The sequence below is a fragment of the Melanostigma gelatinosum genome (genome assembly GCF_949748355.1).
Source record: "Melanostigma gelatinosum genome assembly, chromosome: 16".
Lineage (NCBI taxonomy): Eukaryota > Metazoa > Chordata > Actinopteri > Perciformes > Zoarcidae > Melanostigma > Melanostigma gelatinosum.
Genome location: NC_136649.1, coordinates 24,189,355 through 24,206,564, shown reverse-complemented (window position 1 = coordinate 24,206,564; position 17,210 = coordinate 24,189,355). Strand labels below are relative to the sequence as shown.

At 48.3% G+C, this 17,210-nt stretch overlaps 3 protein-coding genes across 4 annotated transcripts in view; 2 read left to right on the top strand and 1 right to left on the bottom strand.

Annotated features, from left to right (window-relative positions):
* hectd1 (HECT domain containing 1) overlaps positions 1–10,592 on the top strand; it is a 39,154-nt gene extending 28,562 nt beyond the window's left edge. Inside the window, 16 exon segments of the mRNA XM_079286840.1 lie at positions 100–256; positions 823–893; positions 974–1,125; positions 1,201–1,255; positions 1,530–1,761; positions 2,051–2,133; positions 2,222–2,349; positions 2,536–2,737; positions 4,559–4,696; positions 5,389–5,873; positions 6,955–7,113; positions 7,235–7,313; positions 7,396–7,489; positions 7,763–7,913; positions 9,733–9,877; positions 9,964–10,592. Coding sequence (XP_079142966.1) covers positions 100–256; positions 823–893; positions 974–1,125; positions 1,201–1,255; positions 1,530–1,761; positions 2,051–2,133; positions 2,222–2,349; positions 2,536–2,737; positions 4,559–4,696; positions 5,389–5,873; positions 6,955–7,113; positions 7,235–7,313; positions 7,396–7,489; positions 7,763–7,913; positions 9,733–9,877; positions 9,964–10,101 — 2,469 coding nt within the window. The 3' untranslated portion in view covers positions 10,102–10,592.
* A 91-nt stretch (positions 10,593–10,683) lies between these two features.
* On the bottom strand, positions 10,684–13,554 carry ap4s1 (adaptor related protein complex 4 subunit sigma 1). Of its 2 annotated transcripts, none has more exons than XM_079287014.1 (6): positions 13,347–13,554; positions 12,755–12,954; positions 11,711–11,797; positions 11,441–11,509; positions 11,254–11,265; positions 10,684–11,151 (listed from the first exon to the last, which is right to left on the bottom strand). In XM_079287014.1, exons 2-6 carry the CDS (start codon positions 12,890–12,892, stop codon positions 11,023–11,025), a joined length of 435 nt encoding a protein of 144 aa, XP_079143140.1. In that variant the 5' UTR covers positions 12,893–12,954; positions 13,347–13,554; the 3' UTR covers positions 10,684–11,022. The 2 variants fall into 2 exon arrangements, with proteins under 2 accessions (XP_079143140.1, XP_079143139.1); XM_079287013.1 differs by having other exon boundaries at positions 10,687–11,151; positions 12,755–12,900; positions 13,347–13,548.
* A 655-nt stretch (positions 13,555–14,209) lies between these two features.
* strn3 (striatin, calmodulin binding protein 3) overlaps positions 14,210–17,210 on the top strand; it is a 15,068-nt gene continuing 12,067 nt past the window's right edge. Inside the window, exon 1 of the mRNA XM_079286554.1 lies at positions 14,210–14,632. Coding sequence (XP_079142680.1) covers positions 14,369–14,632 — 264 coding nt within the window. The 5' untranslated portion in view covers positions 14,210–14,368. The remainder of the gene's footprint in view (positions 14,633–17,210) is intronic.

The following is a 17,210-nucleotide window of genomic DNA, read 5'->3' as shown; positions in this document are numbered from 1 at the left end:
ATATTATTTCATAATATATCTGTACATCATCACTCAGCTGGGCTGAGTAACAGGAAGTGATGTCAGAGGGTGTAATCAGTGTGCGTGTGTGTGTCGCAGGAGGAGGAGGAGTACGAGACCAAAGGAGGTCGCAGGAGGACGTGGGACGACGACTTTGTCCTCAAGAGACAGTTCTCTGCTCTGGTCCCCGCTTTTGACCCCAGACCAGGAAGAACCAACGTCCAGCAGACCACCGACCTGGAGATTCCCCAGCCAGGTACTACACGCGCATGCACGCACACACACACACACACGCACACACACACACGCGCGCACACACACACACGCACACGAGCACGCACACGCGCACACACCTTTTTCACATATTTTACTAAAGGTTCTCACCAAGTTTAAAACTTATTTTACTTGAAGTATTAACGTATTACTTGTACTTTTCAGATATTTTTCACGAAGTGTTACACACAAGTTGCTAACATTGTTTTGTACGTTTTTCTCTAAAATCATGCGCGAACTTTACAAATCATTTTGTGTCTTTTTCGACATGTTTACGTCTGATGGATGAAACTGAAGCAACATCAACGTTCAGTAAACATTCGAATGATTTTATTTTGAAACTGAGCAACATTTCTGAGTTCAGTCATTATTTTTAAGCATCTTTGGATTTATTTATTGTGTTTTGGGCCGATACAACATCTCAACTATCTCACCGTGTTCACAACAAATGCATATCGAGTATGTTTGTATATGCAGTCAGTATTTGTTGTACTTTGCTCGATGAGAAAGAAAGAATTCTATTTCTATTTAAACCTTTTCTTCTGACAGGAACTCCTCGCTCGGAGGTCCAGGAGGAGGTGGAGTGTGCTCCGTCTCCTCACCTGTCTCTCACCCTGAAGGTACGATGTCACATGACCACCAATCGGCTGAGCTCGTCAGGAAACGCATGTAGACCGTTAACGTGTGCGCGTGTGTTCAGGTGGCCGGTCTAGGGACGACCCGGGAGGTGGAGCTTCCTCTGTCCAACTACAAGTCCACCATCTTCTACTACGTCCAGCGGCTGCTGCAGCTCTCCTGCAGCGGAGCCGTGAAGACGGACAAGCTGCGGCGCATCTGGGAGCCCACGTACACGTAAGAGTCCAGGTCCAGAATCGGGTCCAGCGTGATGTGAAACGGGTCTGACGTGTTGTGTTTCTGGTCCTGCAGGATAATGTACAGAGAGCTGAAGGACTCTGAGAAAGAGAAGGAGAGCGGAAAGATGGTGAGACGTCGCTGTGTTCTCAGTAACACAAAGATGAAACCAGATCATTCACGCTGAAGGACGTCCACAGACGCAGTGATTCATAAACACAGCAACAGGATTCTGTAGCTTCTCTCCAGCTGAGATCTTCTATTTTACCACCAAACACCTCGGGGGGGGGGAGAGGGGGGCTGGAGACATGGGAATACTCTCCAGCCTACAATAGTCCACACACAATGTGTGTATATATTTCCACTGAAACCCACCTGACCTCTGACCTATGCCCCCCCTACAGGACCTGTGTGAACACAGCATCAGTATATCGGGGGGTCGCTCCGGCGGTCTGAGCCCCGGATCGGTCTCGGCCAATCAGAGCAGCGAGATCCTGTGCGTTGCCCGGGAGATGGCGCAGGCGAAGGCCGGCTGCAGCCAGAACGCCTGCGGAGTCGAAGACGTCCTGCAGCTGCTGCGCATCCTCTACATCATCGGAGGAGACGGAGCAACCAACACACACACACTGCAGGAGGGTACGCACGCACACACACACACACACTACACACACACTGCAGGAGGGCACACACACACACACACACAGAGTTTGCTGCTCCGTTGGTGTGTTTGAAGTTTCTTTGAGGTTATTTGGTGGTCAGTGTGACTTTAGACTTGAATAACATTTAAAGACGCTTCTCGATGCTTCTAACAATGAACAGATGTCAGTACATCTGTTCATCAGTACATCTGTTCATCAGTACATCTGTTCATTGATGTTCATCAGTACATCTGATCGTACTTGATGCTTTATCTTTGTGTCTGCAGACTTTGATGAGCTGCAGTTCAACGCGTCTCCAGAGGAGTTCACCAGTAAGAAGATCACCACCAAGATCCTGCAGCAGATCGAGGTCCGCTCACCACTTCCTGTCTGCACAGAGCCGGTTGTTGTTGTTGTTGTTGTTAAACAGGATGTTGATGTGTTTCCTTGTTTCCTAGGAGCCTCTGGCTCTGGCCAGCGGAGCTCTGCCCGACTGGTGTGAACAGCTCACCTCCAAGTGTCCTTTCCTCATCCCCTTCGAGACCCGACAGCTCTACTTCACCTGCACGGCATTCGGAGCGTCCAGGTGAGTCTGAGGGACGGACGTCAGTAAGATGAGTAGAGAATAATATCATAAAGAAGTGAGAGGAACCCCGAACAATGGATTTAAAAGATAATAAACCTTTTGATTTCAGACATTCATCAGCCCTTAAACTCATTATTTATATATATATCTCTTTCACTTAACCTCTGACCCCGGTGTGTCCTGCAGGGCCATCGTGTGGCTCCAGAACCGGCGGGAGGCGACCATGGAGCGGTCCCGGCCGTCCACCACGGTGCGGCGGGACGACCCCGGTGAGTTCAGGGTCGGTCGGCTGAAACACGAGCGAGTGAAAGTGCCCCGAGGAGAAGCCATGATGGAGTGGGCGGAGTCAGTCATGCAGCTGCACGCAGACAGGAAGTCGGTGCTGGAGGTGAGACGACGTTCTTCACAATAAAATACAGGAAACGATCAATATGTTGAGATTTGTATTTTATGTAAAAGATATTAACAGACTCATTCAGTCAGAAACTAACTTAAGGGCCTCTTACTTCTTCTGGAGCTTTTGATCGGATCAAACAGACTTCATCGTAGTGAGATGACTGTCTAGCTCAGCGGTTCCCAAACTTTTTAGGCCGCGCACCCCCTTCTACATCCCGACCGGGTTCGCGCACCCCCCCCCCCCCCCCCTTAATAAAAAAAAAAAAATAAGCAACAGAGCCTTTTAAGCCTTCATAGCCGCATAAGAATCGGACCAATGAGAGAACAGTTTGCTCGCGCGTGGCATTTGTTTACAAGATTTAGTCCGCTGTTAAATGTTGCAGTGTGAACACAAACCGAACAAAGGAGCAACTGCAACAAAGCAAACGAACTGAAGGTGTGAAAACGCCCTGAAACACTGCAACAAAGTTTCAATAACTTTCAGTGACACAAGGCGTCACTTTTAAAGAGCAATACGGATGCGAGCACACACGCACAGGCTCAGAGGCAGATTATCACATTTAATTTACAATTAATGAGCGACTAATGTAGCCAGGATGTCTTCGGACAAAGCATCGATGCGGCGACACAGTGTTGTTGGACACCGGGATCATGCACAACTTGTTTGCTTCTTTCTCCCCAATCATACATTCCACCATCTCTCTGGCAGCTGGTGAGCTCACGTCTTCAGTGATTGTGTGCGGTAGCCCCTTTCTCGCTATTCTGTAACCGATATGAAGCCGTAGTGCGTCATTTATAGACCAACACATGAATGAGACTCCAGTTGTTTTTGGCTGTTTTGTAACTCCTCCAATTTCGATATTAAAATATGTAAGGGGCTTTTGACTTGCACTGGCATGCTTGGTGTTCAGGTGGCGACGTAAATAAGAGCTTCAGACTGTTAGCCAGAACCTCACTGCACACCACGCACTGTGGCTTTGGGGAATCTGCGTTGCCAATCCAAGTGAAGCCCAGACACACATACTTTTCATCATATTTCCTCTTTTTTTCCCAGTCTGATGCTCACTCTCGTTTCCTCTTTTTCACCTTGACTCCGCGATGGGCCGATGTGCTCCCGATGTGTCTGTGCAATCCCTTCCTCCTTTTTGGTCTCCTCCGTCTCATCTTCCTCTGACTCTGGCTCGATTTCTTCTCCCGGTCTCTCCCAATGCACCTCTCCGTTCCCCTCGCCTCCGATTCCTCTCTCTCTCTCTGTCCCGCTCCTCTTTTACGACTGATAGCTTCAGATGTCCCACCTGACAGTTTTTACATTAAAATTACATTTTTTTTAAATATTTAATATTATTACACCATCAGACCGCCATTACACTTTTCCTCTCGCGCACCCCCTAGAGGCAGCTCGCGCACCCCACTTTGGGAATCCCTGGTCTAGATTTTACTACTGAATTTTATTTCTTACACTGTTTCTTCAATTGTTTTTAAATCTCCTTTTCTTTTGCCTTATGTTTTGATGCTTTTAATGGTTTTATGTGAAGCACTTTGAATTACCTTGTTGTTGAAATGTGCTGTACTAATAAACTTTCCTTGATTCAGAGCGTCTTCCAACATCTGAGCCTTTCATCCTTTCACACAATAATCATCATTTCTTTATCGTTCTTGTTTATGAACTTCTGAGGACGTCTCTCTGCAGAACTAAATAAAGTACCGACGGTAGAACCGATAACTCTGGACCTCTTCAGTACTAACGGGTTCTACGACTTTAGAACCAGGTTTCTGGCGGCCCCCCCTCACCACGTCTGTGTTCTGTGTTCAGGTGGAGTTTCAGGGGGAGGAGGGAACCGGTCTGGGTCCAACTCTGGAGTTCTACGCTCTGGTGGCCGCTGAGTTCCAGAGGACGTCTCTGGGGATCTACCTGTGTGACGACGACTTCCCCGACGACGAGTCCAGACAGGTAAACAACAACATCTCAACACAGACACACACACACACACAGAGAGACACACACAGAGAGACACACACAGAGACACACACACAGAGACACACACACAGAGACACACACACACAGAGACACACACACACAGAGACACACACACAGAGACACACACACACAGAGACACACACACACAGAGACACAGAGACACACACACACACACAGAGACACACACACACACAGAGACACACACACACAGAGACACACACACACACAGAGACACACACACACACACACACACACAGAGACACACACACAGAGAGACACACACACACACACACACACACAGAGACACACACACACACACACAGAGACACACACACACAGAGACACACACACACAGAGACACACACACACACAGAGACACACACACACACACACACACAGAGACACACACACACACACACAGAGACACACACACACACACACAGAGACACACACACACACAGAGACACACACACACAGAGACACACACACAGAGAGACACACACACACACACAGAGACACACACAGAGACACACACACACACAGAGACACACACAGAGACACACACACACACAGAGACACACACACACACACACAGACAGACGCACACAAACGACAACATCTCCTCTATCGTCTGAATTAATAAACCTGGTCTCTCTGGGTCTCAGGTGGATCTGGGTGGTGGTCTGAAGCCTCCTGGTTTCTACGTTCAGCGCTCCTGCGGTCTGTTCCCGGCTCCGTTCCCTCAGGACAGCGAGGAGCTGGAGCGGATCACCAAGCTCTTCCACTTCCTGGGCGTCTTCCTGGCCAAGTGCATCCAGGACAACCGGCTGGTGGACCTGCCGGTCTCCCAGCCCTTCTTCAAGCTGCTCTGCATGGGCGACATCAAGTCCAACATGAGCAAGCTGCTCTACCAGAGCCGCGGGTCTCCCCCGGGACACGAAGCCGACCGGCCCAACCCGCTGCCCTTCCTGCTGCTGTCCGAGCTGCAGTCGGAGGCGTCCACCGAGGAGAGCCAGGAGACCTACTCCGTGGGGAGCTTCGACGAGGACTCCAAGTCAGAGTTCATCATGGACCCCCCCAAACCAAAACCGCCGGCCTGGTACCATGGCATCCTCACCTGGGACGACTTCCAGCTCGTCAACCCACACCGGTGAGAGGCTGAGAGAGAGAGCAGTGTGGATGGGTGTTCTGCCGGTGTTATGCCGGTGTTATGCCGGTGTTATGCCGGTGTTATGCAGGTGTTATGCAGGTGTTATGCAGGTGTTATGCAGGTGTTATGCAGGTGTTATGCAGGTGTTATGCCGGTGTTCTGCCGGTGTTCTGCCGGTGTTCTGCAGGTGTTATGCCGGTGTTATGCAGGTGTTATGCCGGTGTTATGCCGGTGTTATGCCGGTGTTATGCCGGTGTTCTGCAGGTGTTATGCCGGTGTTATGCCGGTGTTATGCAGGTGTTATGCAGGTGTTATGCCGGTGTTCTGCCGGTGTTCTGCCGGTGTTCTGCCGGTGTTCTGCCGGTGTTATGCCGGTGTTATGCAGGTGTTATGCCGGTGTTATGCCGGTGTTCTGCAGGTGTTATGCCGGTGTTATGCCGGTGTTATGCCGGTGTTATGCCGGTGTTATGCAGGTGTTATGCCGGTGTTATGCCGGTGTTATGCCGGTGTTATGCCGGTGTTATGCAGGTGTTATGCCGGTGTTATGCCGGTGTTCTGCCGGTGTTATGCCGGTGTTATGCCGGTGTTATGCCGGTGTTATGCAGGTGTTATGCCGGTGTTATGCCGGTGTTATGCCGGTGTTATGCATGTGTTATGCCGGTGTTATGCAGGTGTTATGCCGGTGTTATGCAGGTGTTATGCCGGTGTTATGCCGGTGTTATGCATGTGTTATGCCGGTGTTATGCCGGTGTTATGCCGGTGTTCTGCAGGTGTTATGCCGGTGTTATGCAGGTGTTATGCAGGTGTTATGCCGGTGTTATGCCGGTGTTATGCCGGTGTTATGCCGGTGTTATGCAGGTGTTATGCATGTGTTATGCCGGTGTTCTGCCGGTGTTCTGCCGGTGTTCTGCCGGTGTTCTGCCGGTGTTCTGCCGGTGTTATGCAGGTGTTATGCCGGTGTTATGCCGGTACATATCCCTCGTTAATCATTAATAACCATGTTTTATTATTTTGTGTCTCCTCCTCCAACTGATCTTCGACCTTCTTCATTTCCTCCTGCCCCCCCCTCCTCCTCCTGCAGGGCTCGTTTCCTGAAGGAGGTGAAGGAGCTGGCGGTGAAGAGGAGGCAGATTCTGTCCAGTAAGAGTCTGTGTGAAGATGAGAAGAACACCAGACTCCAGGACCTGATGCTGAGGAACCCTCTGGGATCTGGACCGCCCCTCAGCATCGAGGACCTCGGGTAAGACCACATCCCCACAGCGGAACCTCTGGTCTCCAGTTCACCTTCAGTGAAACCACGAAACCTGTTTGTGGGTCTGGTGTGGTCCTGCTGGACTAACTGGTTGTCTTGTTGTCCTCAGGTTGAACTTCCAGTTCTGTCCATCCTCGAAGGTTCACGGTTTCTCGGCTGTGGATCTGAAACCAAACGGAGACGACGAGGTAAAGACCACGTCTGAGTTCTGAGGTGTTGATGGATCCACATCAGAGTTCTGGTTCCTGAACACCTCCTGGTTTCTTACAGATGGTGACGATGGAGAACGCTGAGGAGTACGTGGAGCTGATGTTTGACTTCTGTATGCACACGGGGATCCAGAAACAGATGGAGGCCTTCAGAGGTACACACACACACACACACACACACACACACACACACACACACACACACACACACACACACACAGTGAACTGGTTTCTGTCTGTTACTCTTGAGGAGAATCAACATTAAACATGAAAAAACAATTAAACAATCCTTCGGTCTCATCCTGTTGTTTCCTATTTCCTCCCCTGCTGACTCCTCTCGTCTCCTCCTCTCTTGTCGCCTTGTCTCCTCTCCTCTTCTCTTGTCTCCTCTCCTCCTCTGCTGTCTCCTCTCCTCTTCTCCTCCTCAGAGGGATTCAATCGAGTGTTTCCGATGGAGAAGTTGAGTTCTTTCAGCCATAAAGAGGTTCAGATGATCCTCTGCGGGAACCAATCACCATCCTGGACCGCTGATGACATCATCAACTACACAGAACCAAAGCTGGGTTTCACCAGAGACAGGTGAGTCCACTTAGAGGGGCCAAAGTCCCCCCCCCCCTTAGACAGTCCAGAGTCCCCCCCCCCTTAGACGGTCCAGAGTCCCCCCCCCCTAGACGGTTTCAGAGTCCCCCCCCCCCCCCCCCCTAGACGGTCCAGAGTCCCCCCCCCTATTAGACGGGCCAGAGTCCCCCCCCCCCCTTAGACAGTCCAGAGTCCCCCCCCTCCCCCCCCCTAGACGGTCCAGAGTCCCCCCCCCTTAGACGGGCCAGAGTCCCCCCCCCCCCCTTAGACAGTCCAGAGTCCCCCCCCTATTAGACGGGCCAGAGTCCCCCCCCCCCCTTAGACAGTCCAGAGTCCCCCCCCTCCCCCCCCCTAGACAGTCCAGAGTCCCCCCCCTCCCCCCCCCTTAGACGGTTTCAGAGTCCCCCCCCCCCCTCCCCCCCCTAGACGGTCCAGAGTCCCCCCCCCCTTAGACAGTCCAGAGTCCCGTCCCCGTCCCCCCCTAGACGGTCCAGAGTCCCCCCCCCCCTATTAGACGGGCCAGAGTCCCCCCCCCCCCTTAGACAGTCCAGAGTCCCCCCCCTCCCCCCCCCTAGACGGTCCAGAGTCCCCCCCCCTTAGACAGTCCAGAGTCCCGTCCCCGTCCCCCCCTAGACGGTCCAGAGTCCCCCCCCCCCTATTAGACGGGCCAGAGTCCCCCCCCCCCCCCCTTAGACAGTCCAGAGTCCCCCCCCTCCCCCCCCCTAGACGGTCCAGAGTCCCCCCCCCCTTAGACGGTTTCAGAGTCCCCCCCCCTCCCCCCCTAGACGGTCCAGAGTCCCCCCCCTTTAGACAGTCCAGAGTCCCCCCGCCTTAGACAGTCCAGAGTCCCCCCCCCCTATTAGACGGGCCAGAGTCCCCCCCCCCTATTAGACGGGCCAGAGTCCCCCCCCCCTATTAGACGGGCCAGAGTCCCCCCCCCCCTATTAGACGGGCCAGAGTCCCCCCCCCCTTAGACAGTCCAGAGTCCCCCCCCCTTAGACAGGCCAGAGTCCCCCCCCCCTATTAGACGGGCCAGAGTCCCCCCCCCCCTATTAGACGGGCCAGAGTCCCCCCCCCCTTAGACAGTCCAGAGTCCCCCCCCCCTTAGACAGTCCAGAGTCCCCCCCCTCCCCCCCCCTAGACGGTCCAGAGTCCCCCCCCCCTTAGACAGTCCAGAGTCCCGTCCCCGTCCCCCCCTAGACGGTCCAGAGTCCCCCCCCCCCTATTAGACGGGCCAGAGTCCCCCCCCCCCCCTTAGACAGTCCAGAGTCCCCCCCCTCCCCCCCCCTAGACGGTCCAGAGTCCCCCCCCCCTTAGACGGTTTCAGAGTCCCCCCCCCCTCCCCCCCTAGACGGTCCAGAGTCCCCCCCCTTTAGACAGTCCAGAGTCCCCCCGCCTTAGACAGTCCAGAGTCCCCCCCCCTATTAGACGGGCCAGAGTCCCCCCCCCCTATTAGACGGGCCAGAGTCCCCCCCCCCCTATTAGACGGGCCAGAGTCCCCCCCCCCTTAGACAGTCCAGAGTCCCCCCCCCCCCTTAGACAGTCCAGAGTCCCCCCCCCCTATTAGACGGGCCAGAGTCCCCCCCCCCTTAGACAGTCCAGAGTCCCCCCCCCTATTAGACGGGCCAGAGTCCCCCCCCCCCCCCCTTAGACAGTCCAGAGTCCCCCCCCCTATTAGACGGGCCAGAGCCCCCCCCCCCCCCCTTAGACAGTCCAGAGTCCCCCCCCCCCCCCCTTAGACAGTCCAGAGTCCCCCCGCCTTAGAGGGGCCAGAGTCCCCTCAGTCCGGTGAGTGACCTGCGACCTCTGACCCCTCCAGTCCTGGCTTCCTGCGGTTCGTCAGAGTTCTCTGCGGGATGTCGTCTGACGAGAGGAAGGCGTTCCTCCAGTTCACCACCGGCTGCTCCACGCTGCCCCCCGGAGGCCTCGCCAACCTGCACCCCCGCCTCACCATCGTCCGGAAGGTACGCCGCTCTCTGATTGGCTCTTTATCTCATACCTGTACTTTGAGCTTTAGTAAAGGTGTTTCCTCGGCTCTGATTGGCTGCAGGTGGACGCCACAGACTCCAGCTACCCGTCGGTGAACACCTGCGTCCACTACCTGAAGCTCCCCGAGTATTCCTCCGAGGACATCATGAGAGAGCGCCTGTTAGCCGCCACCATGGAGAAAGGCTTCCACCTCAACTGACCTGCTCACTGACATGCTCCTCGCGTGACGGACAGATCAGCCGGCCAATCGCAACCTGCCGACTGCTGGAGGACGAGGAGGAGGATTTATGTTTGAAAGAAAAAAAAACCCTCACATCCTTAAACCCCCTCGCCTCCTTCCCTTGTGTCCTCGTCTCCTTCAGGCTGCTGTGTGTGTGTGTGTGTGTGTGTTGACCTTCCTCCTCCTCAGTTTAGTGCCTGGTTTGACTCGTAGCTTCAGGTCCTCCTCCTTCGTGTTTTCATTTGAAGCTCTGTGTTTGGTGTGCGAGCGGTTTCTTTGGGTTGTGACCCGGCTGTAGAGTCTCTAGAGACACAAACACTGGTTTGAAGAAGCTCTGCTCCCCCTCTTGTATTTTCTTTGTATATTATTATAAACATTTATTTAACTCAAGTTGCAGTTTGAGGTAAAAAACAGATATTTTCAAATGTGTATGCTCCAAAAAAAATAATCATTAAAATGTTTGCAAAGTATGAAGTAAAGACTGAGTCCTGTGTTTATTATTGATCTTTAATTTCTGTTTTTACACGTTTCACTGAAACAATGAAAGATGTATATTTATATATTCTAAAGAGACGAAACATAAAGAACACGCACGTGTTTTTCTGCTCATGCAGAGACATAAAATATACTTTTATGGCAAAATAATAAAAATAAGTGATATTCAAAGTACTTGGTTTGAGCAAAGATATAAAACTAAATAATTTGGGTCACTTGACCATCGGAGGGTCAAATAAAGTTTTATAAATTTACTTTATTTTACTGAATAAATCTAGACATCAGTGGAAAAATCCTTTGATATTGATCGGAACCTTAAACAGTCACAAGGTTGAAGGTTCGATTCCCGTCGGTTTAATCGCCACCGGATGATGTCTGTTCTGTGACATCACTTCCTGTGGAGCCTCAGCCGTCGGCCATCTTGTCGAGGGCGGTGAGTGGCGCGAGGACGTGGCTCTTGTTGGTCTCGACCACGTGTCCGTTCTGGATCATCTCGTCCAGGATGATGTGGACTCGGTCCAAGTTGAACATGATCTGAAGACGGCCAAGAGTCAAAGAAACAAACAGGAAGTCGTGCTAACAATCGGGACGTCGCGCTCACAGAGGGCGGCTGTGATTGGTCAGATTAAAGGATACGTCCAGTTCACTCTGTTGGAGACAAAACAAACAAAGTTCTGAGACTAGAAACAAAGTGACAGACAAATGGGTCAATATTACAGATTAATGTTTTTCTTTTTAGAGGACGATCACCTCAATCACACACAACTATAAATACACAGCAGAATAATAGTAAAGTAGACTGTTGGATCATCTGTAAACTCACCACCCGGCTGAAGTATTTATCCAAAACCTCCACAAAGTTATGAACCAGCTCGTAGACGGAAAGTTCGTTCTGAGGAAAACAATCACAAATAAGATTATCTAAACAATCGATGACATCATTTATAACTTAATGTGTGAGGACGTGGTGCAAAGTGAAGTCACAACCAAACAGATGACTTATATTCACAGTGGTAGCGGTACTTGTACTGTGGTACAGGAATACTTCATGTTGTGCATTCTAATAAACAAATAAAAACATGGCGTCTCTCACCTCGTTGTCCGTGACGCCGACCACGATGTACAGAGCGGCGTACTGACGGTAAACCAGTTTAAAGTCTTTGTATTCCACAAACGAACACTAAGAACCAGCAGAGAGTTAAAGGAACACACACACGTTTATTACCGCAGAGAGACAGACGGCAGTGGAGCTGGTGCAACATGTTCTCTGTAGGGCTGCGCCACATCAATGTCAGCGAACACCCAGAATGATTTCATGCAAACATGAAGGTATCAAACACGTATTACTGCTTTACAGTGAAATATTTAACCTTTATTCCAACATGCAGAAAAGCAGAAAATAACACTTTGATAAACACGTCAGGACATCTTATTATAGGCTCAGTATAATATAATATGTATATCATATAATATATATATATATCATATAATGTATATGTCACATAATACATATATCATATACTAATATATATATTTCATATAATATATATATCATATAATAATATTGAGTATAATATAATGAGTATAATATAATGAGTATAATATAATAATATAAATATCATATAATATATATATATCATATAATATATATATCATATAATAATATTCACTATAACATAAAACACACACACATATATAATAATGTATTAATAACTATATATCATGTCTCAGCATGTCTTCATGTCTCTCACTCCCAAACTGTCCGTGCTGGATCCGTCCCCGTTGTTTTAAAGCTGAATAAGTTATTAGCATGACGTCATGCAGCTAGCTAACTTATATATATATATATATATATATATATATATATATACACACACATATATATATATACATATGCTGAGACAACGTGCACACGAGGAGAGGAAGTACAGTAAAAGCATATATTTACCGCACAGATCATATTTTAAACAACCACATTTCAAAAACACAAATATTGACAATTTGTATGGTTTATTATTATTATTATTCATTTTATTTGTTGTGGCTCAAGGTGGGGCGGCGCCCTAGCGCCCTCTATTGACCAGCCGCCACTGATAGACAGAGAGACAGACAGACAGACAGACAGACAGACAGGTACCTGGTCCTTCCTGCGGCTCAGACAGCAGTGGACCACGTGGTTCTCCAGCAGCGTTCTCCTGTTGAGCTCCACCGGGTCGTAATAACGGGACAGTCTGGTCTGGCCCTGTCTGTTCACCATCAGCACGAACTTTATCATCCCGACACCTGAGATATCGATGATATATTAATATCTATATTATATAGAATGATGAATCATATCTATATTATATAGATATTAATATATAGATATTATTAATATCTATATATTATATCACAGACAGACAGGTTCACCATCAGCACATACTTTATCATCCTGAGACCAGATCCTGAGGAGCAAACACCTCTAGTTTCATATATATATATATATACATATGTATATATGTATAATATATTAACGTTAATTATATATTGTATTCATCTTAAAACAGCCGTTTACAATGACAGAAGATGCGTTTACGGTTTCCGAGCAGCACTTGAAGGCAGCATCCCGTCGTGTATACAAACAGTTTGTTTCCGTTAATAACGCGGGTTTAAACATAGTTTAACTCGTCTATACGGCCGTTAAACGGTGTCACGTGTCGGTTAACATTATGAATGATTATGAAACTTACCGGAAGCCGTTAGCTTGTAAGCTAACCTGTAGCTAAATGAGCCCCATCATCACACAGCGCAATGGAGCTAAGCTAACTAGAGCTGTTAGCATTTATCACGCATGCTCAGTAGAGCACTTCTCTAGTGCGTTCATGGAACAAATGGTAAATACGAACTTTACAACTCAGCCAACATTTGAGACTTTTTTTTAAACAGAAGAACATAATACAGATTCAGTTTTTTTCCACATTTGTTTATTTTTATTTATAAATTCATAAAAAAAATACATTCCAATGGATCCAGATGAATCCATAATGTAAGTAACAATTAATCCACAAAGAGCTCCACTTCACCTCATAAAAGTGAAATGATCTGAATCAAGATGGGAGGATTGTGATTTCCTACGTTCTCTCTGTGTCATGAAAGTTACATAGTGACCACACAACACAATATAAATACACTGTGCAATACTACAACTATTATGTCTGTATATATAATATTTCAGTTATTAGGGATTTGTTACTTACTTAATATTCTTTACTGTTTTATTACTTGATTAGTTATTTATAATACTAGTTTTGATCTTGTTTTTTACTATGTCGCTTGTTTGCACTGTCCACCATGCTGCTGTAATGCTGTACAATAATAAAGGATTCTTTTATTTTATCTTATCTGAATCCAGATGGGAAGTGTGATATCCTACGTTCTTCCTGGGTCATGGACGTTACATAGTGGATGACAGGGGAAAGAAAAAAACCAGGATGGCTCTTTTCCCGGCATGCAGCGCAGCTTGGTTCTCCCTCCCTCCGTAATAATCGGATCCAGGGAGAGAGAGAGAGAGAGCGAGCGAGGGAGGGAGGGAGACAGGGAGACAGAAGTAATGGCGGCCGGTTAGAGCCACACACAAACCGTCCGCATTCATCCAGCGCGACAGACACGGGCTTCTTTTTAGGGGGGGGTGTCGGGAATCCTTCATTGGACCGTTGCTGTCTGGGACTTTACTTCTACTTTTATATATAAAAAAAAATACCCCCCAAAAAACATGGATGATCACCCCGGCGGAGGAGGAGTCGGAGCGGCCTCGAGACAACCTCCACCGCCGCAACAAGGGAGCAACAGCACCGCTAATCCTCCGGTCGGAGGACCCGGATGTGGAGGTGTCATGGTACCGCACCAGCCGGAGGAGATACCCCGAATGCAGCAGCAGCAGTACACCATCCCCGGCATCCTGCACTACATCCAGCACGAGTGGGCCCGGTTCGAGATGGAGAGGGCTCACTGGGAGGTGGAGCGGGCCGAGCTCCAGGTTAGCATTCACTTAGCTTAGCACTGATTTAGGCTAACGCAAGCTAACAACAACAACCGGAGGGAGGGCAGTTTACGGTGTAACTTTACCAGTTTAAATACTATCATATTATAATCACCGTACGTTCAAATTTGCCTTTAAAGTGCATGGTTAGCCAAATGTTTCTAGCCTAGCCGGCTAAGTGGCTAAGCTAACGGGGCTAACTTAAACACGATTAATTTAGCGGATTGCGCTGCGGGGGCGGGGTTAGCCATTAGCTTCGCAGCACTGTCAAGATGGGTACACTTCAGCAACTCGCAGTTGTTGTCACTCTTTGTCTTGTTAGCTCGCGAGATTGAACTTTTAATTCATTGTGGATATGATTACGTCAGTAAAAAGGAGAAGTGAAGCTCCAAAAGAGTTAATCTGCAGCCATTTTGGTTTGTCACGCTAGCTTAAGGCAGCTGTGTTTACTAGTTGATGTAGCTGTTTTAGCTTTAGTTTAAGACTCGTGTTAGCATCACACTGAGTCTGTAGCTTTAGTTTTAGACTAGTGTTAGCATCACACACTGAGTCTGTAGCTTTAGTTTTAGACTAGTGTTATCATCACACTCTGAATCTGTAGCTTTAGACTAGCATCATCACACTATTTAGCTTTAGTTTTAGACTAGTGTTATCATCACACTCTGAATCTGTAGCTTTAGACTAGTGTTATCATCACTCTTCAGCTTTAGTTTTAGACTAGTGTTAGCATCACACACTGAGTCTGTAGCTTTAGTTTTAGACTAGTGTTAGCATCACACACTGAATCTGTAGCTTTAGTTTTAGACTAGTGTTAGCATCACACTATTTAGCTTTAGTTTTAGACTAGTGTTATCATCACACTATTTAGCTTTAGTTTTAGACTAGTGTTATCATCACACTCTGAATCTGTAGCTTTAGACTAGTGTTATCATCACTCTTCAGCTTTAGTTTTAGACTAGTGTTAGCATCACACACTGAGTCTTTAGTTTTAGACTAGTGTTACTAGTCACACCAACTGAGTTTGTCTGGCAGTTGAAAGAATATATAACCAGATTTATTGTGAAGGAACATGATCACTTTTACTATAATAACACCTTTAGTGTGTGTTGGATTCCTTCAGCATGACTCTGATAAGTGTCTCACAGTCTAAAGCTGTCACATTCTTGTCTGTTGTCATTGACTGTAGGAGTATATATTCTGTGGAAATGTTTAATTTGAACGTTTAGGACTTTTATTGAGATTCCTAACGAGCTCTTTTAAGGTTTTGTTCTAGTTAGGGTCGGATCAGAGCTGTGTTAATGTCCAGATGTTCTAACATCTGTCAGAACATCTGGACATGTTGCTGCAGCTAACAATACAAATAATGATACATTTTATGTGTACAGCGCTATAAGAAGTACGTTACATGGTACTCGGGATGAAAACTATCAGATCAATGAGACAACGAGGAATAAAAGCAGATTTAAATCAGTGAGTGTCAGAGGAAGAGACCATGTCCCCTCCAGGTCTGGAACCAGGTGAGGAGGCTGGATCTGAGGTTCAGGGGTTCTAGGTGATGAGAAGTGGATCTGAGGTTCAGGAGGTCTAGGTGATGAGGAGAAGTGGATCTGAGGTTCAGGAGGTCTAGGTGATGAGGAGAAGTGGATCTGAGGTTCAGGAGGTCTAGGTGATGAGGAGATTCAGTGGAGGTTTTGAGAGGACTGTGGGGATGTGGTCTCTGGAGTTCTGGATGTTTCGTAGTTTGTTGTGAGGGTCTGTAGTAGGTCGAAGTAGTGCTGGGCGGTATACCGGTTTTAATTTCTGAATTTTTCACACAGCGTCATCAGTGTCGGAAATACACGAGGGCAAAGGGCAAAACTGCCCCTAAGAAATATCATTTTGCCCCTGATATCACTAGGAGAGGGGCAAAAAATGCCCCGAAAAAAATGGGAGTGCTTCTTAATCAGACCTGTGACTGCGAGACTGTGGTCAACTCAGCAGACACTTACATGTTAGTGCACCTATATGCTGACATTCACGGTAAACGCATTTAAACGGCGCATGAAGACTAGCTCCTCCTCCGGTCTCTGCTTCAATTAAAACAGTTATAAACAGGAAGGTGGTTAAAAACATTTCAACATAAAAGCTGGATTACAACACGTCTGTTGATTAAATGTCACGACGTCTTCACACCTGTTGAGTTCTCTTCTGAAAGAGATGCGACAGTTTGAAATAAATGAATAAGTAAAGGCAGCTGTGTAGAAATCTCTTCACACATCATTTGGATAATGCCCCCCCCCCCCCCCCCCCCAGTCCACCTGGTGATCATGAATCAAGCGCTCCTCAAGGAGTGAGGTCAGAGTGATGGTGATGAAGGGGTGAGTTCACTGGCCCAGATATACCAGGATGACAAATCAAAGGAGGGGGGGGCATTCCTCTGAACAACTGTCATTACACACACCAACAGACACACACACACACACACACATCAGTCTTCTGGTATGTCCTGAGATGTGACCGTCAATCGCCGAGCCGACCGATCAGAGCTGAGCTAGTGTGGTCTGTTATGTCATCCTCTACCCGTCTGTCTCTCTAC

Bases quoted from the DNA above. Each gene is read 5' to 3' on its own strand.
- ap4s1 (XM_079287014.1), bottom strand. From the start codon at position 12,892: ATGATAAAGTTCGTGCTGATGGTGAACAGACAGGGCCAGACCAGACTG. The intron at 11,798-12,754 runs GTACCTGTCTGT...GCTGGTTCTTAG, and splicing joins TGAGCCGCAGGAAGGACCAG to TGTTCGTTTGTGGAATACAA. The intron at 11,510-11,710 runs GTGAGAGACGCC...TGTTTTCCTCAG, and splicing joins TCGGCGTCACGGACAACGAG to AACGAACTTTCCGTCTACGA.